This window comes from Scleropages formosus, chromosome 14 (genome assembly GCF_900964775.1).
Source record: "Scleropages formosus chromosome 14, fSclFor1.1, whole genome shotgun sequence".
Taxonomy (NCBI): Eukaryota; Metazoa; Chordata; class Actinopteri; order Osteoglossiformes; family Osteoglossidae; genus Scleropages; species Scleropages formosus.
Window position 1 is genome coordinate 15,933,154 of NC_041819.1, and position 19,817 is coordinate 15,952,970.

At 43.1% G+C, this 19,817-nt stretch overlaps 1 protein-coding gene across 2 annotated transcripts in view; it reads left to right on the plus strand.

The window, feature by feature from the left end:
* Positions 1-3,500: 3,500 nt before the first annotated feature.
* Positions 3,501-19,817, plus strand: part of msna (moesin a) — a 28,530-nt gene continuing 12,213 nt past the window's right edge. The window contains exons 1-2 of one of the 2 annotated variants that reach the window (XM_018728530.2): positions 3,501-3,807; positions 14,337-14,420. In XM_018728530.2, coding sequence (XP_018584046.1) covers positions 3,796-3,807; positions 14,337-14,420 — 96 coding nt within the window. In that variant the 5' untranslated portion in view covers positions 3,501-3,795. Of the gene's footprint in view, positions 3,808-14,336; positions 14,421-19,817 lie in introns of those variants that run through there. The other variant, XM_018728531.2, reaches the window with a different exon arrangement.

The following is a 19,817-nucleotide window of genomic DNA, read 5'->3' on the forward strand; positions in this document are numbered from 1 at the left end:
TAAATAATATCCTAGAAATAAAATAATAAACTAGGAGTAACATTCTATAACATTTAAAATTGTACTTACAAAGACAGCCATTTTCTTGTATACATATTTTTTGTTGAAAGAGGTACTGTGTTCATAACATGTACAGTTCAATACTAACCATTGTGAAAATGTTTAATAAACTCTTTTTTAGTGGATTTAAAGAATATAAAATTTAAAGGTCACATAGTGGTTAGATTTGTCAGCTTGTAACACTCGCTGGTGACAGCTGGACGGGGGGTCTATCTATCTATCTATCTATCTATCTATCTATCTATCTATCCATCCATATGCAAGCAAGGCTGAACTGTGGACTGATCATCTGATGGCCAGCTGGATAAGGTCACGCCTTGACTGCAACAGTGTTAGTAACGTTTGCGTGTTCCTCCTTGTGTTTATAGTCCACAGGTGTATGAGGAAGAAGACAACGGTGTTCCACTTCCATACCTTCCCTTACCATGAAAACCAAATTTTCCAAGATTTTCCTCAGTGGCACCTTTCGCACTTACTCTAACCTACCTTACGTCCTCATTCTCAGCTTTGCTCTCAAGCTTTGGAGACAAGACGTACTTCTGCAGGGTGCTGGGTTGGCGCTCTGTGACAAGGTGTGGAGCCCAGGGATCAGGGAGGCTCTCAGAGGACATTTTGGTTCTCTACCCTGAGAGAAGCCTGTTAAGATGGTTCAGGTGTCTAGTTAGAAAATCCCATAGGAGCTTCTCGCTGGAGGTCCACCAGGTGCATTCCACTGAGTGGAGGCCTCAGGGTCAATTCAGGAAATGATGGAGAGATCTCCAGGCTGCTCTAGGAATGCGAGGGGAATCCTGGGGGAAGTTCAGGGCTCTTACTGGAGAAAGGGAAGCTTGGCCAGTTGCCACCATGAGTCTTACCAGGAACAGCAGCTTCATAATGGATGGATGGATTTCCAAGGCGTTCATGTCATTTACATTCTCACGTCTGGAAAGTTCACAGTTACAAAGCATATCGTGAAAAAATATTCCTGTCAGGTCAGCTGTTGAGCGCAACTCTTTTTTCTGTTTGAGGAACTTTGCACGTTGCATTTCAAAACTCGTTTCCTTCGGTTCATTCACTTCGCCCCACTACCGCTGGGTTCCCATCATTTCCAGTCAACAGGTTTAAGACCACCCAAGTAGTTAAAGTGAAACATTTTCGCAGGCCTTTCTTCAAGTTTCTTACTCCTGCGCCGCGGCCCACACACTTAGTCAAAGGAGCGCATCACTTTGAAGGCCATGTCATCACAAGATATCTGGAGGTCACATGATGAAATATGCGCAAGATTCTCAACAAATTACAAATTCATTCGACATGGGAAGGGCGTTGGCTCATACTTGTGTCATACATGAGGAAAGAGAGAAACTTTCAGATTTTTGAAAGGCGTCTTCCAAAAAAGTAGATGAAGTGGTGTGGAAGCTCACACAAGCAAGTGTGGTATTTTAGGAGCGTATAAATCAGGGTATTAATGGATGCTTCTAATGAGTGGTGAACAAATGTAAGGAGCAAACAGACACTCGCGGTCACTCGACACCATGTCTTATCGCAGTACCACACTGCACAAAACGTGTTGCAAAACGTGTAAAACACATTGTCCTGTGGAATAGGGCAGTAAAGTGCGGTTGTACAGTGTGAATCCTGGGAGGGGCTACGAGTAAAGGTGTGGTACTGTTACACCAGCGAACAGCAACAGATGGGGGCGTGTTTCAGCATGGTGACATAGAGGAGACAGGGGTATACGGGCTTTTACTGGGTCGTACATGTCACCATTCAGCTTTTATATAGACATCTGTGGTCACTGGAAGTAAAGGGGGAGCTGGGGCAGTTCAGGGGGCATAGGTAGTGGGGTAACAGGAGGAACGAGGGGCATATGGGTAATGGGGTAACAAAGGGAGCGGGGTGCAAGTGTGGGTAATGGGGATTCCTCACCAACAGACCCCAGCATGTGTGGATTGGCAGTAATACCTCCTCCCCACTGATCCTCAACACTGGCACTCCACAGGGAAGCGTCCTGAGCCCGGTGCTGTACTCCTTGTTCACACATGACTGTGTGGCCAGTCACAGCTCCAACACCATCGTAAAGTTTGCTGACGATTCCACCATTGTGGGTCTGATCACGATCAACGATGAGACGGCCTACAGAGAGGAGGTGAGGCTCTCGGCAGAGTGGTGCCAGGACAACAACCTGTCTCTCAATGTCAGTAAAACTAAGGAGTTGGTGATTGACTTCAGGAAACAGGATACAATTTATGCACCCATCTACATAGGAGGGGACATTGTAGAGAGGGTCAACAGCTTCAGATTCCTAGGAGTCACCCTCACTGCCAAACTCACATGGACTGAGCGCACAGCATCGAGCATTAAAAAGGCCCATCGACGCCTCCACTTCCTCAGGCGTCTGAAGAAAGCCCGGATGTCCATTACAGTCCTCGCCACTTTCTACAGGTGTGCTGTGCTGTGGAGTCCGTCCTCACAGGGTGTACTACATCCTGGGGTGACAGCTGCTCCATACAGGACAAAAAAGCCCTACAGAGGGTGGTCAAAACGGCTCAGGGAATCATCGGCACACAGCTACCAGCAGTCCAGGACATCTACGCCACACGCTGCCTAAGAAAGACGATGCGCATCATGAGAGATCATAGTCACCCGGCAAGGGCACTTTTCTCTTCCCTGTCATCTGCAAAAGCGGCTCAGGTCTATTCGAACCCGCACTGCAAGGTACAGGAACAGCTTTTACCCCACTGGTGTAAGACTATACAACACTAACCAATGTGCCACCTTCAGTAACTAGAGTTGGACTGCTCCTCCCAAGCACATTGGTAAATTACACTGCGACTTTAAGCATTTTCATTCTCTTTCTCTCATTCTGAGTTCTCTGGCTGTCAACTGGCATTATTGTTACTACTGTTACCATTATTTATTGCTATTGCTGTTGCACTACTTACTGTCATTGTCATTGTTTTGTTTTGTGCAGTATTTCTATTGTCTTTGTCCATAGTCTGTGGAGAAGCATTCAAGAAAAGAATTTCAGGACACTTGTACATGGTACTTGTACCTATGACAATAAACTTGAAACTTGGGGTAATGGGGTAACAAGGGGAGCCGGGGGGGCAGGTATGGGTAATGGTGGTAACGGTGGCTGGGGGGCATATGGGTAATGGGGTAACAAGGGGAGTGGGGGGGCAAGTAAGTATGGGTAATGGGGGAGTGGGGGCTATTTGGGTAATGGAGGGGAGCGGGGGGAGTTTGGGTAATGGGGTAACAAGGGGGAGCGTGAAGGGGGGGTATGGGTGATGAGGTAATGCGGTAACGGGGCTGTTTGGGGAGTACGGGAAGTAGGGGGGGCACTTGGGGAAATATGGGAAATGGGGGAACGGGGCAATTAGGGCTGTATGGGAAAGGGGGGGGGTCGTTGCTGGACCAGGCGAGCCGGGAGAACAGGCGGCGCTTGCGCGAAAGAGCGCGCGCGAGTGCGCGCGTTCGCTGGGTGTGGTTTTACTGGGAGTTCCGTTAGCAGGAAACGAGGCGAGTCGCAGAGCGCCTGTGAAGCACACGGTCACAAACCGGGGGCTTTCAAAGCGAAGGAAGGCAGTTGAGAAGAAAATACAGCTGTACCGCAAAGGAGAGCCGATCTGTCGCTCCAGCGGCTCTGGGCCCGTTCTGCTGCGCCACTTTCTTTCTTTCTGTCTCATGGTGGGAAAAAGTTTTTGCTGAAGATTCCGTCGTAGTATCGCTCGGTTTGCAAGAAAGACTGAAAACATGCCGAAAACTGTGAGTAAAACCACGCATTGGTTATTTCATCCTCTTTTGTTTTGTCCTGAACTTGGTCTAGTGTCGCTTCCGTTTCGTTTGTAACGGACGATCGCTGAAGCCTGGTGGTGGTGATGCTCAACAGGTTACTCGTCGTAGTCAACGAAATGTAGGTTCTGCGCACTAACTAAAGACTAGTACTGCTGTTGAAGCTTTCACAAATATTTTGTAGCAAACTTTTGGGCACAATAGTCTTCGCTGTTTTTTCTCCTTTTGCGCCTACTAGCTGGAATACGGTCACGTGTTCCACGAGCTGATTGACCAGAAAACTTTGGTTTTACCACCAAGAGAAGAACTTCACAATCGATGAAACTGACTAATTTCGAATTTGGGCGTGTTTTTTTTTTTTTTTTTCGGCTCCATCAAAGCTTGAAGGTCATTTGAGAGGAGGAAAAAAGACTAAAAACAAGTGCGGCAGTAAGCGTTCATTGCACTTTTGATTGACAACTTTTAACGAGTCCCGACAAATAGTCAATAAATGCTGACACTTTGTTTGGAGCGCTGCGAACCGTTACTCCCTGTCCACCTACGTGCCACAAAGGGGTGCTGTTGTTATCCGCGACCCGATTGGCTCCTGCACAAAACGTTCCCGCCCTTCAGCGGTCGCTCGGACGCTGATTGGGCGGCGCCCTGTCACTCAATTCCTCGGGCCCGACTCGAACGCGCGGCCAGCGGCGACGCTTTCAGTCCCCGTTGAGCTCTATACAAACACTGGCATCTGTGGCGTTTCCGCAGGGTTATCGCCTTTACGCCGGACACACATCACAAAATGACAAAACTGCGACCCCAAGCCCACAAACTGGACTCCAGAACAAAACTGACGAAACAGAAGCAAAGCCAGTTTTTGAGTGACGCGTTCAAATAAATCTCAGTACAAGCAGTACTCTTATTAACATAAATTTAAATATGCAGTGTTTCGGGTACAACAATAAGTGAATCAAGGTTGAAAAGCGCGAAATAAACCGTAAATGAGCCGCTATTGCCGCACGTTTTGCAGTCACGTTTGTTCACTTCCTGTGGCGATGATCCGTTTTGGGTGTACCTAATAAAATACCCCCCCCCCCCCTTTTTTTTTTTACTTTAAAAATCATATAATCTCAGAAGCACATAAGAGCTCTACATTCATATCTCGCGCGGCTTTCGTCTGTACTAATGCACCCTGTGTCTGCTTATTTTTGCGTTTCGCATAACTTTTGTCAGGCGCATAAATATCTCATTTTCGACCGTTTCCACCGTTTCCAAATTGAAATTACATTTCACCAGGGCTAACAAAATGACCATTTTTAGTAAATATTTGCTAGTTTTTAATTAATGGGCGTCAGTTTGAATGATGGGGGGGTGATTAGAAATATAATTTATTACGTGGTTTGTAACGCAGAAGGCGGGAGCTGAGGTGAACACTATTTGTTTGTGTCATTGCATGTTTGGGTTGCAGGTGACAGACTGAGGTAGATGGAGACGGACAGGAGATCTGATCTTATTTATCCAGAAGGCAGCGAACTGTACGAAGATGAGTTAATGAGAGTAGCAGTGATGTTGGGACGGTAGTAGGAGCAGTTAGCTAGCCGCCTCCTCCTCCTCCTTCTCCCTCCCGCCGTCCCACCCACTCCTTTTTGGCGCAGTGTCAGCTTCCCAAGGAACTGCCGCCGATGACTCAAGGGCTGCGAGCGCCGCGCGTCAGTTCCCAGGCAGCTCCTTCCTGGCTCCCGGAGAGCTGACGCTGCCTCTCAGCACCTTATTTGGCGTTTTACGGGTCTCGCTCCTCCCACCCCGCAGGCGACGGGCCCAACCCGAGCACAACTCCCGGCCATACCGCCGGCCTCAAATCCCGTCGGGTGCTTATCCTCTTGGGCTCGGGCCGAGGGCGAGCCCGCTCTCTCTCGCACCGTTACATTCTTGGGCCGCGTTCACGGACGTGAGGCGATCGTTCGCCCGTTTCCTGCCCCTGGAACCTTCCCGAACACTTTCACAGAGTGCTTCCTTTGCTAAGAATCTCTGCACGAAATTATTATGCAGATGAGATTAGGAGGAATGCTGCTAAATATAGCATTCCGCCTGGATGTGCTCATAAACACTTTGCCGTTTATGTTGGATCGGAAACAAAGTGAAATTTTTTTCAGTCTGTGGTTTTGTTAAATATTTTGTACCTGAAGTTATCAACCCAGAGTCATTTCTTTTAATAGTAATTGGTCCACTTGACTTTTATTTGGTGCTGTGTTGCTTTGGACCTTTTGGCCAGGTTTTATTGTATTGTTTATTGTGTGGCTTTTCTTGAGAATATAATCGTTGGTCAATTCAAGAACTAATGAGAGATATGGAAAATTAAAAAGGCTGTCTGTGTTTGTGGAGAAATATATTTCGTCCCTAATTGTTAAGTAACATAATAAAATAATTTGGAGTACTGTTATTTTTGGAGACCTGGCAGCTTTCACAAAATGTTGATAATTATCTGATACAAATTCCTGTTCTTCCTGTTGTTGCGTTAAAATGATAGCAGGCACAGCAGGAAATGAAGTTTTTTCTTGTTCTTAACAAAAGTAATATGTTTCTTGTCCTTGTTTCGTTCGCTGTTACGAAATGGAAAACTCGGTAGGGGCTTTAAGAGACAAAGACCACCAAAGACGGTGCTGAAAAGCACGAGCAAATAGAGAAAAACTGCTGTTTAGTACGTTGAAGTACCAGGCAACAGAAAAAAGGGAGGGCAGGGAGAAAAAACTATTTACAAAGCTAAGTGATGTGGAAAGGCCGGTGGTATGTAAGCAGGGGATTAAATGTCTCTAGAAGCATACACAGCAAAGTAGAGATTAACAATTTGTAATAAACTAAGCTGCAGGTGGTCGCCAGTGTAAAGGGTAAATTATGTGAACTATCCAAGGCTTTTCCTCTGAATGGAGGGTAAAAATGTGGGAATGGAGGGAAAGTTCCCTCTTCCAGAAGCTCGTCCTGAGGGATGTTTGCTCTTCAAAAGTGTGTGAATCTGGACTAGCTGCCTTTAAAACTGTACTTTTTTGTTACACACTCAATATTTTTCACTTCTCTCTTTCTGCTGTGATTCAGGCAGAAGTGTTTAGAATTGTTTAGTACCGTAGAGTTAGTGGTTCAGCTGAGTTATGGATCTGAAAATATTTTGTACTTTTTAATTGAAGAGAACAACAATTTACAGTTAAGTGGTTTACTACGTTTTCAGTTAGAGGAAATTTTCTTATTGTATTTGTTTAGTGAGAGCTTTGCATCCTCACCTTTGAACCTTGAACTCTGCCTTTACACATGTGTAGCTGAAGAAAGATTTCAATTCTGCTGAGCTCTGAAGTGTTTATTCATTTGTTTTTCTGCAAGAACATTGTAGCAGCACGAAAATTGTTGCTGCTTAAATCTCCCCCCCAAAATTTTTTTTTTCACCATGTTTAAATCATGCAGATGATCCATTTCTGATGAAATCGTTGCTAAACTTTCCCTCCATTTGCTAATGTATTAACCTTACATTTTTTTTTTTTTTTAAATAAAAAAGCTATGCTTGTTTTCCCCCAACCCTGTTTGCTGATCTCTGCGAACGTCGACTTCCTGTCTTTCATCTTCTGGTGCTGTGACCCGGGCCCCCTACTTGTCGAGTAATGTGCAAATCATTCATTTTATTTAGATTTCCTTTTGCTCACCATCTGTAGATGACCATGCTGACTGCATTGAAAAATGCATTGGACTGATATTAGTCACGCTGAAAAAATGTATATGAGCCTGAAATGTATACATATCCTGCTTTTTAAGGCTTTAGGAGATCTTTTTTGCAGGCATTTTCTCCAGTGTGTGAGAAACTTTTTCAGAAGGTTTGCTCTTTGACCTCCCATTGCATCAATGGGTTAAGCCCTTTGTCAGCATTTAATAAATTTTATAAGCTTTATTGTGACAGTTTTACCTTTTCATTTCACAATGCAAAATGAAAAATGCATATGCGAGGCTCTCTGTGTTGGTGTTGTATACAATACAAAATTTTGAAATGTAGAACTAATGGAATAGTTGGACAGCCAGCTGTTGATTTCATGTTTGAAATGAAAGTCACGGTAATTGTTAGCTTTTGACAGTTTTGAACTTGTACCTCTCACTTACAGTAACATACTTACCAATGAAAAATATGCACCCATCTTATTCTAGAGGAGTATTGAGAGGGTTTAACTCTTTGTGTGTTGTTCTCTATTAGTTTCTATTTTTATACCCATCTAAAGTTACATTTATATTTGTTCATTTAGCTGTCACTCCTCTAAATCAACTTGCTATGTTAAGGTACCTATAGTTATTTACCATTTATGCAGCGCGGTAATTTTTACTAAAACAATTTGGAGTAAGTCCTTTGCTCAAGGGTGCTGCACCAGTATGTGAGACTCAAACCTATGATTGTCAGATCCAAAAGCAACAGCTCTAACCACTATGCTGTAGATCAGCAACGAAAGAAGGGTCTGACTGTGGATAATAACTATTGGGTTGTACAGGTCTAATTGGAACAGCAGGTTGAGTGGCTCCTGGTTAAAGCAGTCACTTTGACATCAGATGGTACCGCATTTGAATCCCCGTCCCCACTCTAGTACCTTTGAGCAAGGCACTTCACCTGAATTGCTCCAGTAAAAGTCTCCCAGCTGCATAAATGGGTAAACCACTTTAAGCAGCTTAGTGTATAAACCCAACACAGTATGTGAGAGTGGAGAAAGGCATCTGCTAAATCAATAGATAGGACAGATAGGAGTTAAGCAAAATATTGCAGAATAAAGTGAATTGAGTATGGATTGAACTTGTGGCTGCATTATTTTTTTTTTTTTCCAGTAATGGGCAGCAGTCACTCAGGCCACAGTGGTAAAAACACAGGGACTCTCCATTAGACTTCGGCTCGTATCAGTGTATGATAAATCACTTCTGGAAAGCCCGTTTGACTGAAATGAAGAGTATAAAATTAGTAAACTTTCATGTAAGACTTACACGTGTAATGCCGGGTTTTTATGAGCCACTAAGTTGTGTTTCGTGAACAAGTTTGGTCCTCAAAGTTATTACGTGCCCGCAGTTCGGTTCGGGTGCGACCTGCGGGTCAGGAAGGCCCTTAAGCTCTTGTACCCGACACCTAAAGGGTTCAGTTTGTTCTATTGCAGCCGAGTTTAGGCAATGCCTGTAAAAGGAGGGGTGGGCACTGTGCGTAAGCTTTTTTTTTTTTTTTTTTTTTTTTCCCCTGCTGTTCTGTTTCGGCTATTGTGCTAAAAATAGGCTGTGAAAAACACCCTGTGTGCCGGACCGCCCTCGGAGACCCACCCTTGCTAGACAGAACTACTTGCTCTTAGTTCCCTTTTTCATTTCTGAGATGAACTATTTTTACCTGGAAAAGTCACTGTTGAACTGCGGCCCGGAGAGCCAAGAGCCCATCGCCTGCTGCTTCTACTCGGGGCACTAGTGGAAAAAGAGATGCGTGTCGGGGTGACCGCTAATGTGAGCTGCTGTGTGTGCGTCGCCGATCGGCAGGGCTCTGTCCACCGGAAGGGAGTCGCAGCCAATAACAACTGTGAAAATGGAGACATAGACTAAATGATGTCGATTACTAAATAAGGCAATGAAAGGTACCAAATCATGTGTTGGTGTAATGGGACCGTACTTGCAGTGACCTACACTGTTACCAAATAAATAATGTAAGGCACACAGTTTGCTTTAAAAAGCAAACTTTTTCCAAAATGATATAGATCACTATGTAAACATTTTTTTTGTCCTCAAAACTGAGTGCATGTACTAAACAGGTTCAGCAGGTGGTGTAGTGGTTAGAAGCAATAACGTTGCAATGGAAGCACCCATGTTTGAATTCCTGTTCCTGCTCTACTGCCTTTGACCAAGGTACTTGCCCTGAATTGATAAAGGAGGATTTACCCAGCTATATAAATGGGTAAATAATTGCAGACAGTAGGTTAGTCCATACTAAATAATAGCTGTTTTATGTTTATATATGTATGAAATTCAAGATAGAAGGCTTATGCCACTTTCATATTTTGGGAAAAAATAAATTTAATAAAAGGGTTTGTCATTAGCAGAAATCACAAATACAGCATGCTGCAGAATATATTTAGGCACAGTTTGATACGTTTTACACTTATTATAATTAAGCTTCTTGGTAAACTCTTTTACCCAAAGTAACTCAACAGTACTTGACACAGGATTCTGTAATGCATTTTACCGGAGTGACTCAGGGTAAGTCCACAGTTACAACACTGGTGGGAGGGGGACTTTAACTGGCAACAGCTAGGTTATGGGGCTGGGTAATATCCAGCCCATTTCTTTAAACTACTCCATTGCTTAATTTTTGAAAATTTCCTGGCCTCTGTTACTATAGGTTGGAATAAATGTGATCAGAACTTTTTTTGTGTGTCTTTATATACGCTTTCAAACAGTTTCGATGCTGTTATGGTGGCAGCTGTATAAATAACTGTCCACTTACGAAACGTAAGAAGAATATAATACAAATACAGTGGTAAATGCATTAAGGGGGGAAAAAAAAAAAAAACATTTTCTAGTAAAGGTGAGTGCTGAATGCGAAGTAGGGAGCAGTGAAACACTGAGCTCCGTTTCTTTTGCACGCCTCCTTCGAGCCCCTATCTCCACTGCCCTTGGTCCCACCTTGCTGCTGCCACCGGATGTGGCAACATGACTAGTGACCTGGACCGCAAGGGCCTACCGCTGACATGGGGAAGGAGGGGTGCGGTCCTAATCAGGCACGCAGCTGTGAAATAATGTGGAGCATTGTGGTGGAACGGAGCCCCGGCCTCTGGCAGCTATGCTTGCTCTTGTCCCGCCTTGACTAGCTGTGTGTCAGTCAGGATATGACATCAGGGACCCTCCAAGGTCTTCATTATGTACTTGGATACATTGCAGAGAAAGCAGCTTAAACAATTATTATTATGTTAATATTCATGGTCACAATGAATAAATTATACTTGCTGAGTTCTTAAAAATGTGCTGGTGACTTGCAATCCATGGAAACGCTTTTGAGTCCGTGCCCCTGATGTGGTACCCTTGGTGTAGATACATTGAACTGATGGGGTAAAAATTACGGGAGTACAAATGGGTAAATAATTGTAAAAATTACCTAAGTGTACCAAAGGGTAAATTGTGGTACATCAGTTGATGCACAACACTGACATTACCGCTCACTTTGGAGAAAAGCATCAGCTGAATAAATAATGAGCTACTCTGTTGTGATGCAAGTATTTGTTCAGCTGATGCTTTTCTTCAAAGCAACATAAAATGTGAGGCTGCTTGCAATGATTCGTGTTATACAGCATGGTAATTTTTTCACAGTATCAATTCAGAGTAGCTACCTTGCTCAGAAGCACAGCAGGAGGTAGGATTCAAACCTGTGTACTTTCTAGTGCAAAGGCGACCGTTCTAACCGCTGTGCCTCGTACTACCAAATACACGTCAGCGAAAGGAAATGCTCCTGCCTGAAGTATACGATAAATCATTTAACTACTTTGTAAAGTGTTCTGAACCAGCATAATGGTTGCTGACTTGACCGTGCTTTGTTGCCGACTCTAGTTCTGGAGGTCATTGAAGTGTACAGCGGTTCCTCAATGAAACTTTCGAGCCTCGAGTCGATTGTGCTTTTCTGGCGCGATAAAGCGCTGAGGAGGCGGCTCCCCTGCAGAGAGAGGCGGACGGCCATCTTTGTGCCCGAAGACCTACTTTGCAGAGGATGTGGTAACTTCCTGTAGTGGGGTTGCTCAATTCGCATTTTGAAACGGAGAACAAGAGAGGCCTGCGAAGGCCCGACACCCACCGCAACCCCTGCACTTTCAGCCGCTCGTGCTAAATGAGCAACGTCCCTTAAGTCAGCCATCTCCATCATTAGGATTTAAGAATTAGCGCTTAGCGTCTTGCGCTTCAATAAGATACGCCCCTTGGTCGTCTCAACATTCCAGTTTTAAGAATGAAAACTTAGGCGCGCTCTACGGTTTAATGAAAAACACCCCATAAGTCAGCCATCTTAGTGTTGAGGTTTTAAGAACAGTTTCTGTTAAGTAACTTAGGAACATCTTACACTTTTAGAAATGCCCCTTAATACCATCTTAGTTCTCCAGTTTTAAACATTATTTGGTAAAACCTTAGTTTAATGAGAAATGGCGCTTGTCTTCCATCTGAATATCCAGCTTTTCAGACTAATACTGAGCACCTAATGCTTTAGTGAAAAATATCCCCTAGTCAGGTTTTGAGAATTTAAAGTGCTGCTAAATTTAGTCTGTAATGGCAAATCATGTTTGAAAATAGACTTTTGGTGAGTAGATTTTTGTCACAAAGTGACACTTTTTTTTTCGGCGTAACATTTCCGTGGTACACAACGGGTCAGTCTTTGACCTTGATGCTCTGCACTTACTTCCAGAGGTTCCCATTGGATTATATGGAAGAAAAGCCCATTTAGCTTGGCCCAAGCAGGGGCTGGTTTAATTAAGAATAATCCTCATAAAAATCGCAAGCACTTTCATATGACTCTCTGGAGAGCAGGTATCGGAAGAAGAACCTTTATGAAACAGTGTGTAGAACTGTGGTGAAAGCGTCACAAATGTCTGTAAGTATTGACGTGTTTAACACTGTATTGCGCATGAATGTCCGGTTTTGCGAAGCAGGGTAGCAGACCGTGCACGCATTTGAAAGTTTGGAATAGCAGCAGTGTAGCTGAAAGCATGTACTCGGTGCTCGTCTCGGGTTCAACCTTCAACGGTTGAGGCAGCCTCTGTTCACACGTCTTGAAGACAGGAAGCACTGCGGTCGCCTCTTCTCAGCCTTGTGCTGTTGTGATTGTGGAACAATGGGCTATGTAGTTTACAGAACCCATTTCTGAGCTTCATATAGTTCCACAAATTATGGGAAGTAGTATTATTATCCACTTCTTACAAAATCCAGCAGTAAACGGTACACATATTTGATGGTGGTGATTTAAATCCCAGTTCCACCCTTTCTCTAAACATAATGCTGTGGAATGATCGTGATTTTCATAAAATTCATGTAGCTTTTTCTGGGATGCTGGTTTGCAACTTTTTTCCAGGGGAGCGGTAATAAATAGTTGGATTTGGAAACATGAGAATAATAAGATTTAGTGTAACTGCTGAGGCATTTTTGTGCATATGCTTAATGTTCAAAAGTGTTTTGGCAGCAGGTGACATAGTGCTTAGCACTTCTGCCTTGGACCTAAAGGACTCGGGTTCGAATCCTGTCTCCTCCTGTAGTACCCTCTAGCAAGGCACCCTCAGTTATCTAGATGTGCAATTGAGTAAATAAGTGTAAGTAGCTTAACATTAACAAAAGTGTCTTTGGCGAAAAGGTACATGTAGTTTTATGTGGCATTTCTTTTTCCCCAGTAGACACAGCTCTAGCCAAACTGTTGTTTTAGAATTGCCCAGGGGAGACACATTTGAACAATAGTGTTTCATGGAGTTCTGCTTCATGACAGTTAAGTATAAGTAACCAAAAAAAACACAAACACACACACACATCCAGGCAAGTTACAAATAGGCTTACAGAAAAATAGTAAGGTGAGGAAAAAATACATACAATGGTCTGGAAACATCATTTTTCTTTTGCAGTCTGCAAAAGTTTAAAAGAAACAATGGTGCGAGAAGCAGGGTATGTTACTTGAATTTGTATAAAAAGAAGTCAAGATGGTGATGATGTGGAGTTTGTGGGGTTCTTGAATTCCATGGGTTAGCATTTCCGTTGCTGTGAATCTCAGGAAGGTATTATGTTAAAATAGGGAACAAATTATTTTTTTTTTTTTTCCTTTTTTTCCCCCCCTCTCCCCCTCTGTGCTTCAATTGTTTGTTCAGTTGCTCTGCCTGCAGGCTTAGGCATCTGCTGTCCTTCTTATTTTTGCCTGTTGCTTTCCAGAAATTTGCCGTGCTTGATACCAGGCACTGAGAATGGCACGAACCCGACGCCCCACCCAGTTGGCTGCTTTCAGATGTAGGAGTTAGTAGGCGGGATAGGCCAATCCCCGGATAAAATTCTAAATTTATTACGTAAGATCAAATGCCTGGAAACAAGTGGTTTAAGTGCATTTGATTGATTTATCGTGTCACTGCGACCCTCATTGTATTAAGCAATAACTGAAAATGGAAGGATTGGCCAGTATTGTGTTTTTAGGTGACCAGTTAAAGATTAAATGACCCTGTTCTATATATTTTTTGCATTATGAGGATTGATTGATCATAAACGTGGTGTAGGACCTAACCAGTACTGTTGTGTCTGCCAGTTCTGCATTTTGTGCCCCCCCCCCAAAGACCCCCAAGACTGCCACACGCAGTGCAGTGAGTTCCTATCTGAGGAGATGTTTTCAGACTTTGCAGGGTTAAATGTTAATTACTCTGTTGCATCAGTTACAGACTTTGCAAACCCTGCCACAGGGTTTTTGGGTCTGGGACCATTGTAGCCAATGCTTCCTTTGTGCTGGAATTAATTATGTTTTTCCTCTTTTTTTTTGATAGATCAGTGTGCGAGTTACCACAATGGATGCAGAGCTGGAATTTGCCATCCAGCCCAACACAACAGGCAAACAGCTCTTTGACCAGGTGAGAACTTGATTATTTCTGTCTGGATGCTGGATATCCTTGGCTTCTGACCCCTCAAACATCTGTAGACGGTAGCTGAGTGGTTAGAGCCGCTGTCTCTGCACTCAAAGGCCCCAGGTTTGAATGCCACCTCCTGCTGTTTGTACCCTTCATCTGTGCCAAAAAAAAAAACCCTGATGTCTTAATGAGTGAGTTGTTGTAGGTAGCTTAACATTGTACATTTACATTTATTCATTTAGTAGATGCTTTTCTCCAAAGCGACATCTGAGAAAATATATTTTGTGCATTATATCAGGAGAAAGAGACATAGTTGCAGACATATAATTCTTAAGTAAATCTGGTTTTCTTTCCACTTCATGCACCGATATTCATTGCACGAGTAGATGCATAAAACTCAGAATAGACGAATCCTGATCACCTTCCTACAATTTTTTTTTTTTTTTTAAAATATATATAAAAAGATGTGCGCACACACACACACACACACACACATTTTCTGAACTGCTTGTCCCATACGGGGTCGCGGGGAACCGGAGCCTACTCAGCAACACAGGGCGTAAGGCCGGAGGGGGAGGGGACACACCCCGGACGGGACGCCAGTCCGTCGCAAGGCACCCCAAGCGGGACTTGAACCCCAGACCCACTGGAGAGCAGGACCTGGTCCAACCCACTGCGCCACCGCACCCCCTGTGATGCACAAACATTCACATACAATACAGCAGTAGTGGCTGTGTAAAGGCTTATCTGGGCATGATCATAAAATTACGGTGCATGAACATTTACACCATACATGAGCTGGAGAGTTCTTGGGCGAAGTGAGTCCGGAAAAGGTGAGTTTTCAGACCCTTCTTGAATGTAGACAAAGTTTCAGCAGTTCTGAGTGATGGAGGTGTCATTCCACCGCAACAGAGCCAGAACTGAGAACCTTCACGCTTTACCTTTTGTGCGCAGGAGCACCAATCAGGCAGAAGTAGATGAGTGAAGTGGTGTGGTTGGGGTGTAGCAATTGATCAAGTCTTGTAAATAACTAGGAGCAGTTCTATTGATGCATTCGTAGGCAATAACCAGGGTGTGAAATTTGATCAGGACAGCTATAGGAAGCCAGTGCAGTGAAACAAGTGGAGGAAATACGTGGGAATGCTTTGGCAAGTCAAACAACTCGTGCAGCAGCATTCTGTATCAACTGCAGAGGTTATTGTACAGGTTAGGTACGTTGTAAGTCTCTTTGGAGAGAAGTATCCGTTAAATAAATGTAAATATGTGCAGGATAGGTCTGTTTAAATATTTAACATGGGCTTTTGATGATATGCTTGTTAATGATTTCATGTATTATAAAACACTTAGTCTGTATTTGGCCTACTGAGACAGTATCCAGAAAACCATATGAAAACATTTAATACCTTACATAATGGAACATTCCAGAAAAGCACCGTAAACATCATAGTTTGCGCAGCCATATTAAATGAGACTTTGTAGCCTTTATACAGTTTACTGTAGTTTTTTGCAGTTAGTTAAGGAACATCTAGAAAACGGAGAACAACTGCTTTGAGCTCCTTTTCAAACAGAAAAAAGAGGCAGAGGGAAAGTAGCAGGAAGAGGAATGGGAGCACGGCCAGCTCTAGACAATGAGGGGTGCTGTTTTTGGAGCTTTCTCCTGCCCATGTTGGCGAGTCTGTCTGTAATTCCCCCTCCTGCTTGTCGATGGCTGACCAAACCTTGCTCATAGCGTCCCCTGGCAGCTCAAAGTGCCCGTGCTTCTGAAGCGATAAAAGGTCCGCTTTGTTCCTGGACAGGGATGCTTTCTTTCAGCAGCTCTCTCCTCCCACTTTTGACAAGTTAAATTGCCAGGGAGTTTTCGGCAACTTCAATGGAAGGACTTTCCAGTGTGGGTTATGCCAGTCACCTTGGCAGGCGTGTCTTCTCTTCTTGAATACGCTGTCATCTTCCTGCCTTTTTTATTATTATGGGAAATTACAGCTGTGTAAAAAATACCTCTGTGTATCTTGTGAGCAAAGTTTATTCTGAGTGCAAAATACAAAAGTATTAACATTTCAAGTGCACAGTAGCTTTATACACCAGAATAATGGTAATATTCTCATTCTACTTTTGATTTCTGTGTAAAGTTATACCCTGCGGTACGCCCATTTGATTCATGACAATTCAATTTTACAAGGAGTTTCATTTAATAGCCCTACTTCAGCATGAGACATTTTGTTGCGTTTTTCTTATGAGAACTGAATTTCGGTATTGCTTTCCCAGCAGCTGAGAGGTGAAAGACATTTACAGTTTATTTTACAGACGCGTTTCTCCAAAGAGAGTTGTAATGATTAGTGATTAACTAGTATTTAGCTAACACCTTTATCCAAGTTTAATAAACACTAGGTGTCATGAGCCTATGTTCCATTTGTGATCGCGTAAGTGTATGTAATGGCAACAAAGAAGCGAAACCAGTGGGCAGGAAAAAAGTACTTTAAAGTTACGAAGAGAACGTTTTGTGCTATAACGACAAATGTTAACTACTGAAGTCATTGTGTGCCTTTTCTATGGGATTTGCTGATATTTTAGCAGAATTTGGCATTAGTTTTGCGGCATAGGAACACAAATTTTCACCGTTGAAATTAATGCTAATTATGTCTCTGACTTGTGAGCATTCAACTTACAAAGGGTTTTTTTGGAATGCATTACCTACATAAGGTGGGGAGAAACTACTTCGAAGATTGAGCACAACATTTAAAGGAGTCATCATGCTGGATTGAAGATGTTTGCAGCGGAAATTTTGTCTGCTGTACAGCCTTGTTTTCCGTGCAGAACGTGTAATTATGTAGCGAGCATTACCAAGTGGTTAGCAATTAGCAGAGGTCAGCACAGTTTGTTTTCCTACTTTTATGATGTTTATCGTTAAAAAGATCCCATCTCTCCCTCACGTCAGATAATTAGATACCGAAAACTACATTCTTTGCCCCTCTTTGAATGGGAAATGGATCGATCTGTCCTGTCCAGTCCACACCAAAAATAAGTGTTGCAAACTAAGCTACGTGTTGCGCTACACGCTAAAGGGGGCTTAGCGTCTTCTGCTAGCAAGCTAAGGGGAACTCTCCGCTTGCACTGTTTACATAGTCAGTGTAAGCACAGTTGGCGAGACTCCTCCAAACTACTGCAGAACACTTCATCTGTCTCTCACTATTATGCTCACGAGGGTTGTTTACAGAGATGTTCTGGCTGCCGCACTGGAAGCTGTTTAGGATTTCCACAACGCTATAAGTGGGCCGAATCGGTTAACACGGCCCTGTCGGTGCCGGCAAGGCAGAGGAAGTTTTTTGGAGGCAAACAATAGGCGTTTCCTTGGTTCCCACCTCCCTGTTAGAGTCCAAACACCACCTACAGTGACGCGGGGGTGGTTGACGGGGATCTCCCCCCCGTTTTATCTGAACTGACCGCAGATCAGATAACACTAATAAAATAATGCGTGTCAGTAAACGGTTTCATAGTAGAGGGCGTTGTGTTGGGTTGCTATGGAAAATAGCAGTGTTTTTATTTATTTTATTTTAAAAAAAAAAATAAGCAACGGTTTTGTTGCTGCATGCAATTTTGCAGTGCATTGCTATGCTAGGAATCACTCTTGGCCTGCGGGGTCTGGGCAGCCTTGCCTGCCATAGTCAGATAAGATTGTCTTCTCATGAATGCAAAGAACTCGCCAACCCCCAGATGCTCTGTGAACAAGCTGATAGTGGAACATCAGGGCAGTCAAATTGTTTACAGTATTAATCATAATGAAATTTGTAGCAGCTTAATGTTAAGATACTTAGTTATTTACCCATTTGTACAGCTGGGTAATTTTTACTGTGTGTATTTAATGCTTGTATCTTTTTCAAAGAGTACTACCACTGCTGGTGGGATTTCAACCTGGGTCCTTCACTTGCATGGTAGTGGCTCTAACTGCTATGCCACCTGCTGCCCAAACACAAAAGTACACTTTCGATTTGGCTGAGATATTTCAGTCCTATGGAAAATGTGCTGACCTCTATGGATTGGAGCAAAGTAGTTGTAAGAGCAATATGGATGGTCTATACAGTACTGTATTGCTTAAAAGTTGAGGCAGTGAAACTGTATGAAACTGAGTGCTAAACTGAGCCGTGAGTGAAGCAGATGCGACAGAAGCCTGGCGTTTGCCCAGTTCCTGTCCTCCAAAGACCTGCACTGTTAATCAAATAAGGGCGTAGAGAATGTGATTATCCGATAGCTGCAAGTCTGTCTGACATTCTGGCTTTAAAATCCTTTTTTTAATGACTGTAGCATATCTAGCAGGTCTAGTAGTGTACAGTGGTGGGGGAGGGGTTTGGTAAAGAAGGAAAACAATTTGGGGGGGGGTTGAACTGGAGGCTAATATAAAAACAAGCTCAGATTATAGAGGGAAATATTCAGTTTTGAAGTATGCCTGTGTATTTTTATAGCCCAGTCAGTGTTTATTTAATAAACTACAGTCTTTCAAGGGAAATTTTAGCTACCAGATATTAGTGGGAGCTACATACACTAAGTGACTTTGCATGCAAATGGAACATACACATAACATACAGTACAAACGATGTCCGGCAGGGACATTACTTTATAATGATCATTTCATGTCGTTCAATTCAAGGTGCAGTCAATGCCAGAGAGAATGCAGGTCTAACCACAAGGGCAAATAGTCATCGGCTACTCAAAATAAGAATTGCGTTAATGACCGTCATGAAACCTATTAAAAGGAGGCTGCTCGGTTGGTTTAAAAATGATCCAACGGCTTGCAAAAATGCGGTGATTCAACAGAGCTTTCTGTCCTAATCATTCTGAAAACTATTTAAAATGTTTGCATGCTTTACAGAATTATTTTATTCCACCATGTACATTCAAACTGTACAATTTCTGTTCTTAAATTTCAGGAATTTGGACTGCATGCCAGTCATTTTGTGTTCAATAAGTAGCAAGCTTCTGTGTACCAGTGATTGCAGAACTTGTCAGCGGTATTAGTATTTAGAAAATAGGAATTAAAATAATGAACAGAAATAGACTTTTTATGTTTGAACTGAAGGGCTCTGTTTAGGGGCAGTCTTTTTGAAAGTGTATCCAGCAATGCGGGGATAATACATCACATGTCTGAGGATCCATTCAGACCTATAATTGACAAACCACAAAGACTAATGACCGAAGGACATGGAATTAGGGCATAGATTTAGACATAATAACAAGGGAGAAAATATGGGACGCCAGTTAAAACAGAAGTTGCTGGACCCAAGGCAATTAGAGATGAAGATAAATAATAATTTGAAAATCTAATTCATTCAGCCCTTGGGTTAGACAAATAATGAACTTTGACTTATAAAGTTGCAAAGGGACACACTCATCTGTGATGAGATGATTTTA